Source organism: Rhineura floridana, chromosome 6 (assembly GCF_030035675.1).
Source record: "Rhineura floridana isolate rRhiFlo1 chromosome 6, rRhiFlo1.hap2, whole genome shotgun sequence".
Taxonomy (NCBI): Eukaryota; Metazoa; Chordata; class Lepidosauria; order Squamata; family Rhineuridae; genus Rhineura; species Rhineura floridana.
In genome coordinates, this window is record NC_084485.1 from 154,820,528 (window position 1) to 154,834,416 (window position 13,889).

At 41.1% G+C, this 13,889-nt stretch overlaps 1 protein-coding gene across 7 annotated transcripts in view; it reads left to right on the top strand.

The window, feature by feature from the left end:
- RASAL2 (RAS protein activator like 2) overlaps positions 1-13,889 on the top strand; it is a 340,966-nt gene that overhangs the window by 99,190 nt on the left and 227,887 nt on the right. For 3 of the 7 annotated variants that reach the window (XM_061634207.1, XM_061634208.1, XM_061634209.1), the window contains exon 1: positions 10,676-10,946. The exons of 2 other annotated variants lie outside the window; for them this stretch is intronic. In XM_061634207.1, the coding sequence (XP_061490191.1) occupies positions 10,700-10,946 (247 nt within the window). In that variant the 5' untranslated portion in view covers positions 10,676-10,699. Of the gene's footprint in view, positions 1-10,355; positions 10,947-13,889 lie in introns of those variants that run through there. 2 more of the 7 variants (XM_061634205.1, XM_061634206.1) reach the window with 2 other exon arrangements.

Sequence of the window (13,889 nt, forward strand, 5' to 3'; positions counted from 1 at the left end):
CAATATTTGATGCTGACTAAATTTTAATTGAGGTATGACTTTTCCTTAGGGAAGTGCAGACTGTACAGATCAAGTTCTAATTACACCTGTGAAGCAGTGGTATAAGAGATTTACCCTAAGATATATGCAAATATATTTGCTTGCAGTTGTGATAATCTTTGTCTCCTTCCTTCCCATGTCAGTCTTTGGATCATGTTCATACAAGCTAGAACTGGGCTGAATGTTTACGTGTTTCAATATTGGGCCAAAAGTAGTATTTTCATGTTCTGTCTGTATGTGTGAAATGATTCCTGGAAAAACCCTAAATGATGCAACTTTCAACTCTTTTTACTCCTATTTGCTGCTGTTTTTCCGAAATGCTGTCGCTTCAGTTCTGTTAGTGCCATTTTCCCCTCATGGGCCATTCCAGCCAATTGTAAGTCACGAAGTGACCATGAGGATGCTGCAGTTCTACATGGCCAATTAGATTTGGCTAATTGTGATGTCAGTGAGAGACAACCAAGTAAATTCAGAGTGAGGGCAAAGCCTCTTGAATCACTGGTGTCCTCGCTTTGAATAAACAAACAGATTTGTCCCCTTCCAGAGTAGTCTCTGAAAAACTGTTACATCTATGTGTCTGCTTCTTGATGCTGTCACCTAACATGTGAAAAGCTGTGCTTCTGCTTCAGTCCTTCTAGTGCATAACTTGTTACATTAATTCTGAAGTGTGTTAACACACGTGTCTATTGGGAACCTGAGTGTGTGAACCTGGCACCCACATGTCCCATGAAACACACCTCCTTGAGAGGAGGGGGATCTTTTGCTAGGGATCAGCCAGGCGCTTTGCCCTGGAATGTGCCTGAACAGTGTGTGTATAACCCATAAAATGCAGGTCCAAACCAGACTAAAGCAAAGCTTTCTTTTATTGAGCAAAAACAGAAGAATAGCAATACAAAATTTCTGGGTGTGTGGCAGCATTAATCATTAATACAGTAACCCATTCATAACTCTACACTAAAGAGATAAAAAAAGTCGCTACTGCGATAAGGAATTACAGGTAGCAGAGATTACCTATCTTAGGCCCAAGGAGTAGGCAGTGGAATGCAGCTGCAATTATGTGAAGGAGCTCTGACCAAAAAGCAGGAATCTGCCTCCAGGTTTTCCTGTGGCTTGCAGGCCTCTGCTGTGGTTCCTTAAGAGTATAGTTATACATGTTGGAGCTTATGTTGTGTGTGAATTTCTTGCTGACACTCAGAAAAACTAGCTCTGCTTTCTAATGCTGTATGTGAACAATGAGGTTGTTCTGCTGCACATGAAGAAAACTGGCCAAGATATAAGATAACATTTAATTCAGGGTCTGCACGTTCCACTGAAAGTGCCAGAAAATGGTACTTGCTTCTTGTCCTCATCTCACAGTACTTGGGAAGGTGCAACAAGTCAGAAAGCAGGGGTGGGGTGGGAAATGTAGTCCAGAATACTCCAGGGTCTTGCCACCTCTTTGACTCCAAATGAACCAAAGTGTGGGTTAGCTAGAGTACTCATAACTCATAACAACTGCCATAATGGTAATCATAAAAAATCTTGAATCAAAAGGCAGAAAAAAAGGCTTGGAAATAAACATTCAGTATCATTTGCTATTCCAGCTAACCATTATGTTCAACAGTCTCCCTTTCTGAGGTAGCCGGAATGGTCTCGAGGCTGATGTTGGAGTCCCCTCGGCTTGTGGTGCTGGGGGACTTCAACATCCATGCCGAGGCCGTCCTGTTGGGAGTGGCTCAGGACTTCTTGGCCTCCATGACAACCATGGGTCTGTCCCAAGTAGTATCTGGCCCCACTCATGTTGCTGGCCACACCCTGGACCTTGTTTTCTGTGTGGAGGGGGATGATGGTGATCTTGGTGTGGAGGAACTTTCTGTAGTTCCTTTGTCATGGACAGATCACTACCTGGTGGGGTTTAGACTCACTGGGACTCGGAACCTCTGCAGGGGTGGGGGGCCGATTAGGATGGTCCGCCCCAGGTGGCTGATGGATCTGGATGGTTTCCTGATGGCTCTTGGGGATTTTCATACCACCTTGGCAGGCGATTCTGTCAAAGCTCTGGTTGACCTCTAGAATGGGGAAATGGCCAGGGCAGTGGACACGATTGCTCCTGAGTGCCCCCTTTCACGAAGTGGAGCCAAACCAGCCCCTTGGTTTACCAAGGAGCTGGCGGTGATGAAACGAATGAGACGGAGACTAGAGTGATGTTGGCGGAAGACTCGGAGCGAGTCTGACCGAACACGGGCTAGAGCCTATTTGAAGGCCTACTCCGTGGCAGTGCGGGCAGCAGAGAAATCATTCTTTTCTGCCACCATTGCCTCTGCGGGGAGCTGTCCAGTGGAGCTGTTTCGAGTGGTCAGGAGTCTTTTACATTCTGGCCCCCGATAGGGTAATATAGACCACTCAGCCCACTGTCAAGAGTTTGCATGGCAAACTTTGCAGATAAAATTGCTTAGATTCATTCCGACTTAGACGCTATAATTGATACAGTCTCAGGGGATGTAACTTTGGCTCCTGTCTGTCCAATAATGATGGATTCTTTTCAATTTGTACAGCCCGAGGATATGGACAAAATTCTTGGAGAGGTGAGAGCCACCACATGTCTGCTAGACCCTTGCCCTTCCTGGCTTATAAAAAGTGCCAGAGAGGGACCGGCTGAGTGGATGGAGTGGTTAATGCCTCCTTACACCAAGGCAGAGTCCCAGGTTGCCTAAAGGAGGCAGTTGTAAGACCTTTGTTGAAAAAGCCCTCCCTGGACCCCTCCATAATGGATAATTACCACCCAGTGTCCAATATTCCATTTTTGGGTAAGGTAATAGAGCGTGTGGTGGCCTCCCAGCTCCAGGGATTCTTGGATGAAACAGATTATCTGGATCCATTTCAGTCTGGTTTCAGGCCTGGTTATGGGATGGAGACAGCTTTGGTTGCCTTGGTGGATGACCTACGCAGAGAACTGGACAGGGGGAGTGTGTCCCTGTTGGTTCTGCTGGACCTCTCAGCAGCTTTCGATAACATCGACCATGGTATTCTTCTGGGCCGCCTTGCTGGGATGGGACTTGGGGGCACTGTTTTGCAGTGGCTCCGTTCCTTCCTGGAGGAACGAACCCAGAAAGTGGTGCTGGGGGATTCCTGTTTGACTCCTTGGCTATTGGCCTGCGGGGTCCCTCAGGGCCCCTCAGGGCTCAGTTTTGTCCCCTATACTATTTAACATCTACATGAAACCGCTGGGAGAGGTTGTCCGTGGGTTTGGGGTTCGGTGCCATCAGTATGCTGATGACACCCAACTCTATTTCTCCTTTTCATCTAATTCCAAGGAAGCTGTCTCGGTTCTAAACCAATGTCTGGCAGTGGTGGACTGGATGAGGGTGAACAAATTGAAGCTTAATCCAGACAAGACAGAGGTGCTCCTGGTCAGTTGTAAGGCGAATCAGGGAATAGGGATTCAGCCTGTGCTGGCTGGGGTTACACTCCCCCTGAAGACACAGGTTTGCAGTTTGCGTGTGCCCCTGGACTCAGCGTTAAATTTGGAGTCCCAGGTTTCTGCAGTGGCCAGGAGTGCTTTTGCACAATTAAGATTAGTGCGCCAACTGCGCCCGTTCCTTGAGCCATCTGATCTGGCCACGGTAACACATGCCTTAGTTACATCCCGTTTAGATTACTGTAACGCGCTCTGCGTGGGGCTGCCTCTGAAGACTGATTTACACTGATTTAATTTTAAAAATGTTTATTGTGTTGGATTGTTGCTTGTATTTTAGTATTGTTTTGTTATTTATTGTATTTTTATGCTGTTTTATGTTCACCGCCCAGAGAGCTATTGCTAGTCGGGCGGTATATAAATTTAATAAATAAAATAAATAAATAAATAAGACTGTTTGGAAACTTCAGTTGGTACAACGTGCTGCAGCCAGAATGCTAACTGGGGCTGGTTACAGGGACCATACTACCCCCCTGTTAAAAAAGCTCCACTGGTTGCCAGTCTGTTTCCAGACACAATTCAAAGTGCTGGTGGTGACCTATAAAGCCCTATACGGCTTAGGTCCAGGCTATTTATCAGACCGTATCTCCCTGTATGAGCCTGCCCAGGCCCTGAGATCCTCAGGAGAGGCCCTTCTCTCAATACCCACATCTTCCCAAGTACGACTAGTGGGGACGCGAGATAGGGCCTTCTCGGTGGCTGCCCCTAGGCTTTGGAATTCCCTTCCTAGGGAGGTAAGAATGATCCCCTCTTTGCAGTCCTTCCGCCGACAAGCAAAGACCTTCCTATTCCAACAAGCCTTTGGCATTGAAGGCTAAGGATAGGGCGTGAAGGGTGCTGCGTTGCTAATGTCTATTATATCATTTTTAAACTAGTTTGAACTCTTTTAGCTATAGTGTGTATGGTTTTAATATTGGAAATAGTTTAATTTTATTTTAATGTAGACTTCGTATATTTTTAATTATATGTATTTTTATCTGGAAGCCACCGTGAGTTCCAGTTTTGGAAAAATGGCGGGGTATAAATAAAGACAATAATAAAGACAATAATAATGTATTGCCATATTTAACTGAAGTCAAAGTGAAACAGAGAATCTTTGATTATGAGAGGTTAGGGAGCAAAATAATAAAATTATTGAAGGCTGAACTAGACTTATCCCACCATCTGTCTCATTAAGATACTTAACTGTTCTGTGTGTTTGTCTTCTTGGAAATCAGCTTAGCTTCCTGATTTGTGTAGAAATGCTGTTACATCTGTGACTGCTTACAAATTGATCCAGTCTGTGAATGTAGTTCCTAAATGATAAATGTCAGAAGCACTCCTACTTTGTTCTTTGTACTAAACTCATCCAAGATTCCTTTTGTTTTGTATTTCAGCTCCTAAGTCTGGCCAGTTCCTGCTCAAATGACCTTTTAATGTAGATACCAGTGAAAGGAATGTTTTAAAAGATGCGTCTGTTTGACCTTATTTGTTCTTATGTAGCATGTCAGGTGTGAACTTCTAGGGTACTCTAAGAAGAAGCATTTAACCATTTAAGGGAACCTCTTTTGCTTCCCCTCAAGTTCTGAGTTAATGATTTGCTTTAGGAACTGGACTTTAATAATTCTCCTTTGACAGCTTTCAGGAATCTTAGATCTTGGCACTCTACAATTTTAGCAACATCACTGCAGTCAACTTAGGCAGGTTTGTGTTATGGATGAACATGCAAATTGTTTATCTGCCTTGGTGCATGCTTAATTAGAATAGAAAAACCCCAAGACATCATGCCATCTTGAAGATGATTCTGTGCAAGAGCCTTCTGACCAAGACACACCTACAATAAACATGAGCTATGGACTCTTCTACACAATCATAGTAAAAAGGTATTACTTGCGTCAAGTGACAAGGCTTTGGCTTTTTCCAGTCCTAAAGAGGACACATTGAAACTGAAAAAGTTATACTTTCTTCCATTTCTCTTGAGTCTGCTCAGCTGGCATTAGTCAGCTCCGTGTGTCAGCAGATATGTGCCTCTGTACCATTTGTCTTAATCTCAGCACCACCTTTTAGTATCTTCACTGAAAGCTGGTACAAAAAAAAGGAAGACATCTTGACTTGTCTCCTAAATTGATGAAAGTTTCAGTCACTCTTATTTGTGGTCTCAGGTTGTTCCAGTGCACACCAAATCACTGGCTTTTTTGTTTTTAGTGCCATTTACTCTGAGTCAGGAAAGACGTGCATTGACCCTTTCTTATAAAAAAAGAATGATTTCATTCTCTTTGTTGAAAACTGGCAGCTGGTAGTTCTTTCCATTATAAAATGTGTGGATAGAAACAATAACAATGAGCCATGCATCAGACTCTCTGGAGAAAAGAAGATACAGGAGGCAGATTCCATCCTTAATGATACTTTGGCTACCAGTTTTGAAACACTCCTAAACCAGTTGTGAAACTCAGCTGCCATTAAAATAATCCAAAGCCTATCAATCTTTCCTCTTCATATGTTGCTGGACTATATCCCCTATTATCCTTGGTAATTAACCATTCTGGCTGGGGCTAATGGGAGCTGGAGTCCAGCAACATCTGGAAGGCACCACATTGGCTATCCCTGCAGTAGTACATAAAAATGACACTCTTTTTGCACCCTCAAGGAGGCTTCCTGATGTGTCTCTGCATGATTTACTGCTCTAACTTTCTCCTTCAGTCCTGGTGATATATTTTCTCAGAGAAAGAATGTATACCAAGAAAACCTTCTGCTTATGATCCTTGCATCCATAACCCATCACCCTGGTTATGGCTGAAGGTTACTGAATATCAAGTCAAGAGCAATCACAGTACCAGGTGACCTACACAGATGTCATTCTCAGATCCCCGCCAAGAGTAATTGCAGTAACTCTCAGATTAACCCCTGTTCATTTTGGTAGTGGCTGCCTCTTCAGGTAAAGCCATTTTATCTGGAGCAATCTGTCAAACAAATCTATGATCATTCCTTGATGTGCAGTGGTAGTGGCAGCCACCTCCTGCCTACATCCACCCAGAGATGAAATTGGGTTGGCTTGAAAAGTTGGAGAAAAGCAACAAAAACTTTCCCAGTTTGCTTCTAAGAGCAATTAAACCAAAGCACACATAATTTCATTATAAGCTAGTATCAATTAATTATTGATTTAATAAGGTAGCTTTTAAAAGAAAACTTATCAGTATTAATGCAAATTTAATGAAAGACATTTGCTGCCAAGCTTGTTTTACAAGGTCATGATGACCAATTTAATGAATCATTGTTTATGAACATGGGAAGCCGTGTTATACTGAGTCAGACCCACTGGTCCATCTAGCTTAGTATTCTCTACACCTAACAGATAGCAGCTCTCCAGGTTTTCAGATGGGTTTGTCCCAGCTCTATCTGGAGATGCCATGGATCGAACCTTGGACCTTCTGCATGTAAAGCAGATACTCTACCACTGAGCTATGGCCCTGCTGAAAATCTAGGCTAAGCCACAAGTGAATGCGATGAGACACCAATTGAATCACTAGCGGGATATTTGGAAGCAATATTTCCCAGCAGTTGAAAAATGACACACAAAATATATAAGTTTTTGTCTCTCTTCCTGATTAGCTGTGTTTTCCCCCAGTGTCTCTGGGTGTATTTGCCTTCCCTAACTGATAACTGTGTTTGCTAACTCTTTTTAACATGGAACTCATTTCCGTCAACCAAATAAAATATTTTTTGAAAACTGAAAGAAATCCTTAACATTTCATTCATTTTCAGCACTTCTTTTTTCCTTCCCAGTTTTCTTTTCAGTAAGGTTTTTGGAGATGATACTTTCTGAAAAATAGTGCAAAACACATACTCCAGCTTTTAAAGTTTGTTATATTTTGTGCAGGAGGTGGCATCTTCCACAGTGACTGCACTCCGCCAGGCACTCTTGGGAGGGTCATCACAAGTGCAATGAGAATCATAAATGGATCATAGTATATTATATACATTTCAAAAGGAATAAAACTGCAACATAAAAATCCTTGTATGCTATGAAAATCTTCCTAAAACAGGTATTGCAAAATTGTATCAGCTGCAATATGGACTGCTTTTATGAACACTTTTTTGACCTTTTTTGACACTTTTCCAGGATTCTTAAGACTGTTGCACTCTTTGATGAGTTGGTACTTGCTTGGAAGAGTTCAAGATGAATTTCACCTCTTTAAAGATGTCTGTCTCCTGTCTTTTTATTACTGAAATACTTCCTTCTAGAACTGTTGTCTGTGTTGGTTTATCCTAAAATAGCAGGAAAATACATAAACTTTGTTGGAAGTGGGGCAAGAGTAACTCCTGTTTGGGTTCTTTTGTTTGTATTCCAGAAGGAAGATGGAGTGAGGGTCCTCCAGCTGGCTAGGCTTTCCCAGCTTTATCTGTGCTGTTCTCTACCTAACTTCCTTCCTTTGTAAACTGATATGCTCAGGGAAGCTTATCTGCCCCTCCTTCCTTTGTCATCTTCTTCCACTGTCCGAGGAAAGAGGAGACATCTTTGTCTTTGCTTTCGCTCCTGAGCCATTGAGGGCAATACCCAAATCTGGGCATTGTGCTTCCAATTTAGTTAGTTAGAACTAGGTATGCCTTTCCTATCTACTATGTTCTATAAATAAAGTAGCTTTTCTTATTTTACTAAGTCTTAAGTCTCAGTGATCTAAATGCAGGGTAAAAGCCTGTTACTTAGGTAAATACACACACTGGCATACACACAGCTCAGACGCTGAGGATCTCTGCATATAAAAATACTAATTTCTATAACAAACTTCAACATACTCTGTTAATCCCAGGTAATTTAAGGAAGAACTAAAGGATTAGAACACAGACCTGTATTTCTTTTCCTTCTGTACATAATTCAGTATGTATGCTTTTCTGATGTCATATGTGGTTCAGTGGGTAGAATTCGATTTAAAATCTCCTCTGACTAGCCATGTTACAATGTCACTTGAGGAATCTATATTTTTATCAGAAGCCTGTGTTTCTTTTCTCTCCCCCTTCCCAATTTTTGGGGAAAATCCATTTAACTTTTATTAGAAGCTGATAATTGAGTTAGCACCAGTATTATGAGGGTTTTTTGTCCCCAGCTTGCAAATACCCACTAGCCTGATTGCTTGTGGTAAGAACCAAGCAATGGTGCTTTAAGATATTTGTTCTCTTTTTGTTTTTAGGATACAAAGTACCATAATATGTGCATGAGTGCACAGATGATCTAGAAAGCATAAATTTGATAAGATTTGCAATGCTGTTTTATCCTGTTCTTTAAGAATGTTCCAAGTAGGCCATGGGATTACATGCAACCCCCTCTTATGGGAGAGGGCATTGCTCAGTGGTGGAGTACATGTTTTGTGCACATAAGGCCCTAGATTCTATCTATGATTTCTCCAGTTAAAAGAAATTTTGGATAGCAGGTCTGGAAAGACTTCTTTGCTTGAAACCTTGGAGCGCTAATACTGGTCAGATTAGACTGTGTGTTGGGCTACATGGATAAATAGTCTGACTCTGTAAAAGGCAGCTTTATATATTTGCATGTGAATACTAGATATTTGGGTTGTTTCTTTTCATGAGATCAGGCTGTTTTTTGTGCCCATTTTCTAGTGAGGGGAGGGAAAGGGTTGTTGCTTAAAGTCTTGCCAAGTATAATGTGTGGTCTTGCTTGACGAGGATATCTTGGAGGCTTCGCTTCCAGTTCTGCAGCATCACTATGCAGCTGATAAAAAGGCAATAGCTCAAGGATCTGTGATGGATTGATCTGGTTTTATTAGTCTGCCAAACTACATTATTGTTTGAAATAACCAAACTCATTTTGATTGTTGTAGCAATGTTTGCCAAGGGCCTTTCAGCCTTTCCATTCGAAACCCCATATTTTCTGGGGTTTGTGAGCACATTGTTTTAATCTGGTCTGAAACTTGGCTTGTGCCTCTTAGCAGATATGTTTTCTTTAGCAAATTTAATATAGTAAGCTGCTCCTTAACTTATTGAGGTGGCCTTTTTTCTTTTACTTGACTAGATAGGGATATTACTTTCCAGTCTACTGACTCCAATTAGATTTATGAAACAAAACCCTTGCTCACTTTAAAAATATGCACATTTCCATGTTTCGTCTGCCACAAGATCTGGCCTCAAATGATCTGCTTCTTTACTCTGGTCAGTGATTGACTAAACACCACCTACCTCCCCTCCCTTAACTCCTCCTATGTGCATATTTTCCTTTAGTATATTTGCAGTGTTATGCCTTTTAGCTGCGGCTTCATTTTCTTTGCTTCACTCAATTCACATGCATCTTTGGAAGAATTGCTGCATTGAGTCCTCATGGATTTGGCTTTACTTCTAAGTACTATTCCAGATTTGAAGATAGTGATGGTAAACAAAAACTATTTTTTGAATTGTTCAAGGACTAAAACATATCTAGCCACTGTTGCTATGAAGCCCTCATCATGATGCATCATAGTTTTATCATCAAGACTCTGGTGGTCACTTGAGTTCTACTTGATGTTATGTGAATGCTAAAGGTACTTTCACATTCTGTTTTTAATTCACAGCTACAACATGAGAGACAGAAGTACAATCGGCCCAGCACTTAATTTGTGATATTTTATTTCTGGTTATTTTCTTCTTCTTCTTGTCACTTCCTGAAAGTCTGCTGCTGACATACGAAATATAGGAACTAAAATCTCAAGAGAGAAGAATCTTATCTAGATGGTAACTATACTTCAATATAAGCAGAGAGTTGATGGAAGATGGTGTGGAATTGAGTCTGAATGATACCTGTTCATTTGCAAGTCTTTAAGAAGAACTGTCATTGGAAGGAAGCTGCTTAGATGGTAATCTCAATAAGTAGGAGCATGTGCACCGTAAGTGTAAGCTGAGGTATCTGAAAGTGAAAGGTGGACAATGAATGTCTTTAAAAAGCGCCCTAATCCCCCTGCACTTTTTCAAAGATCTATGTCAGAGCAGAATGGTGAATCTATAAAACTAAGAGATAGCTTGAAGGATTATCATTGGTGCCACCAAGTGAAAAGCAAGAGGATGTTGGAAGAAGCAGATTCAGATTTAGGAAAGCTGCTTGGAACTTACCGATGGCAGACTCATCCCAGACTTCACTGGAAGGTGGTCAAGAGGTCAGATCCATCAAAGACTTCTGAACACCCTTTAAAGGCGCACACTTTAATTGCTGATGGTTGTCAAGAAGACCCAGAAGAGGATGCTGTTATGCCAGCAATAAGGCCATTTCGTGTTCCCTTCTGCAGGTCTATATCTGAACCTGCACCACACTGGAAAGAGAGAAACGCAAGGCCACTTCTGCAGCCAGAGTGTGGTGAGCAGGAGAGTTATTTTATCCGTGGCTTCTTCTCTACAATCTCCAGCAGCTTTTCTAAGGTGCTGAATCGGAAAGGGGAACAGAGTGCAGCAGTGACAAATGAGGGAGTGGAGAACAGTCAGATGGTTTTAACTGAAGGTATCATTGATTTTCTGGTTTTCCTGATGTATTAAGGGTGAGTGAAGGACTTGCTTCAAAGGGGTTGTGATAGTGTGCACCCCCCAAAAAAAGTTAGTTTTTCTGCTCTTCCATTGGTCATTTTATATATCTAAATAGAATAAAGAAGCTGACATTGTCTTCTCTGAGGGTTTTTGCAACTAAGTTTCCCCTTCAAATATATTAGTTTCTCAACAATAGTTTAGTGTTTATAGTCATGTTGAATAAATACCATCTAGTTGTGTCCAGTTTGTTATTTATAAGGTTTAGAGAAAATGTGGCACGGGCATGGTTGTTTAGACTGAGGGATTTTAACTGGGTATTATGCTGTTACAACAAAGATGATTACTGTAAAAGCTTGTCAGTAGTTCTTAAGGTTTTGCAGCATTTTGTGATTGTACTTTGCTACTGTGTCACTGTGAGTCTTGCTCTAGGGGATGTCTTCAGGTGCTAGGGTCCCAATTACATAACATGTAAGCCTTCACAACAGTACTCGCCAATGAGGACAGGGTTCCAGATGCAGCATAGTCCAAACAAACTCAAGGCTGGTTTTTAGCTTAAATTGTTTGTGTGATATATATATATATGTATTGTTTTTTAATCTTGTTGTAAGTCGCCTAGAGTGTCCCTAACCCAGACAGATAGGCGACTGAAAAATAAAATTTATTTATTTATTTATTTAAGGCCAAGCACAGTGGATCAGTCTAAATCCACAATGTAATCCAGAGACAAAGTCAGATAGTAGTCCAAGGTCAATATCACAAGGAGTTCAGGCAAAGCACAACTCAGCAAGTAAGGGAAACTAGAATCAGGAACAAGAAGTTAGAAACCTGTGTTTCTAGCTGTTTACAGCAACTAGAAGGTTCAAGAGGGAAGCCTTATATACTCTGGCCTGCTAAACCACACTTTAACCACAGCTGCTGGCAGTGAAGAAGTGTCAGGATAATGTATTCATGAGTAGATCAACTATTCTCGAATAGACTGACTCTGGGTCAATAGACACAGACTGTGCAGGTGCTCTTTACCCTGGATCTGAAGCTCTTGGTGCTCAAGGACTGGGGGGGGATTCCATCTCCTCCTCTGACAGTTCCAGGGATTCTTCAACAGGTATCAGCCCAGAGGGTCCCTCAAGAGATCATCAACACTGGATTCAGGGGGCCCTTCCTGCTCCTCAGGGTCTTTGATCTGTGGGGTTTCTAGTTTGTTCTCCAAGGACTCCATGTCATGATATTACGTGGGGTGACACTTATTGAAAGTTTTGATTCAGTAAAGCTATATGCACAGCTGAGAGAGAACCGTATATACAGTTAGAGATTTGTTTGAGCTTTCCACTATAGCTATTTGTGCTGCAAAAGAGGCAAGATGCCTTTCAGCTTTCAGAAGTTTATAATACCACTTAAACTAGTTGGATTATTAAATTTTCATCATCACCTATTTTCAGTTTCATATTTTTTCCACGCATCTCACTCAATGCTGTTTTTGTGAGAAGACATGGTATTGTTTGGGGTTGATTGTTTGCTTATTTTTATTGCAGCACTTAAAAATAAAAACAAAATCTGAAACCATGGTTGAGTGTGATAGCTGTCTGCACAACATATAAATTATTAGAGCAACTCAGTGTGTTAAAGGAGACCGGATACCAGGCATTTGTAATATGATAACATTTAAAGCTTGATACTGGGATGCCAACAAGCACAGAGGAAAATAAAATTGCCTTAAAATTGTTCACCAGGCACTGAAACTGATCCAGTTTATCTTCTGAGATTTATGGTTTCCTAATCAATGAACTAAATTGATACATGTTAAGATGCTAAGCAGAGGAAAGTTGTAAAGGCTTGGCCAGTTAAGACTGAGGTCAGCAAACATTCTAACCTGACTCTGCATTTCAGATAAACAACTATAAGACCATAGTTCCTGATTCAACTGTGAAAAAAGGCTTTAAACTCTTCCTTTTAAAATTCCCTGAATCCTTCAGATTATCACATTCAACTTCTAGAAACATCTGGAAGCCATTGAGCCCATTGCTGGACTGGTCCCCTGCAATCAAAAGCCCTCTGACTATTATGAGTGAGCTTTGCTGACGTGGGCATTTAAAACCTCTTAATCACAGTCTAGTGTGCTCTTATATTGGATAACCCTACAATTACTTGATGTAAAACAGTCACTATTAAAACTAGATGCTTAAGCTGCACTTGAAAGTGCTTCTGTTTGTTATTAGTTCCAGAATAAGTTTCTGAATGCTGAATGTAATTTTTTATTAAAAAATCAAAACTACTACCAAAAAGCAAGATTTACTAGCTAAACAGCAGGGAAGGGGAGAAAGCTGCAGGGAGTTGGGTTGCCAAGCTGACATATGTTGATGCTGAATAAAACACGGATGGGATCCGTTGGCCGGTGCTGGTTCAAAAGCATTCCGTTGACCTAAAAAGTCATTCTTTGTCCAAGTTCAAGTTGGTTTGTTCTCCATAAGCCAGTCGCGTCTGTGTTGGAATTGCTTTTAAAGGTTTTTTTTAAAAAAATTAAAGATGTTTTAATATGTTTTTAAAGATGTTTTAATAGACTTTAAAGTTGGGTTTTTAAGATGTTTTAGTGTTTTTATTGTTTTTGTTTGCCATCCTGGGCTCCTTCTGGTAGGAGGGGCAGGATATAAATTTAATTAATAAATAATAAGCTACTGCTTTTACCTATCAGTTTTCCTCCTCAGAAAGAATACTGATATTTTTGATATGCAAGTTACCTATACAAGAGTGCTACAAAACATAATATAGTTTTGCCCTTAGGCTTGTGTAAGGTAGCAGCCATCCACTCTTGAGAAAAGGGTGTGATCGAACAGTGATGCAAGGACAGAGCTACCATAAATTAGCTTCATGTGGTTTCACAGAATATAGCTGCAGATTCAAAAAAAAAATTGGAATCCAGGCTATT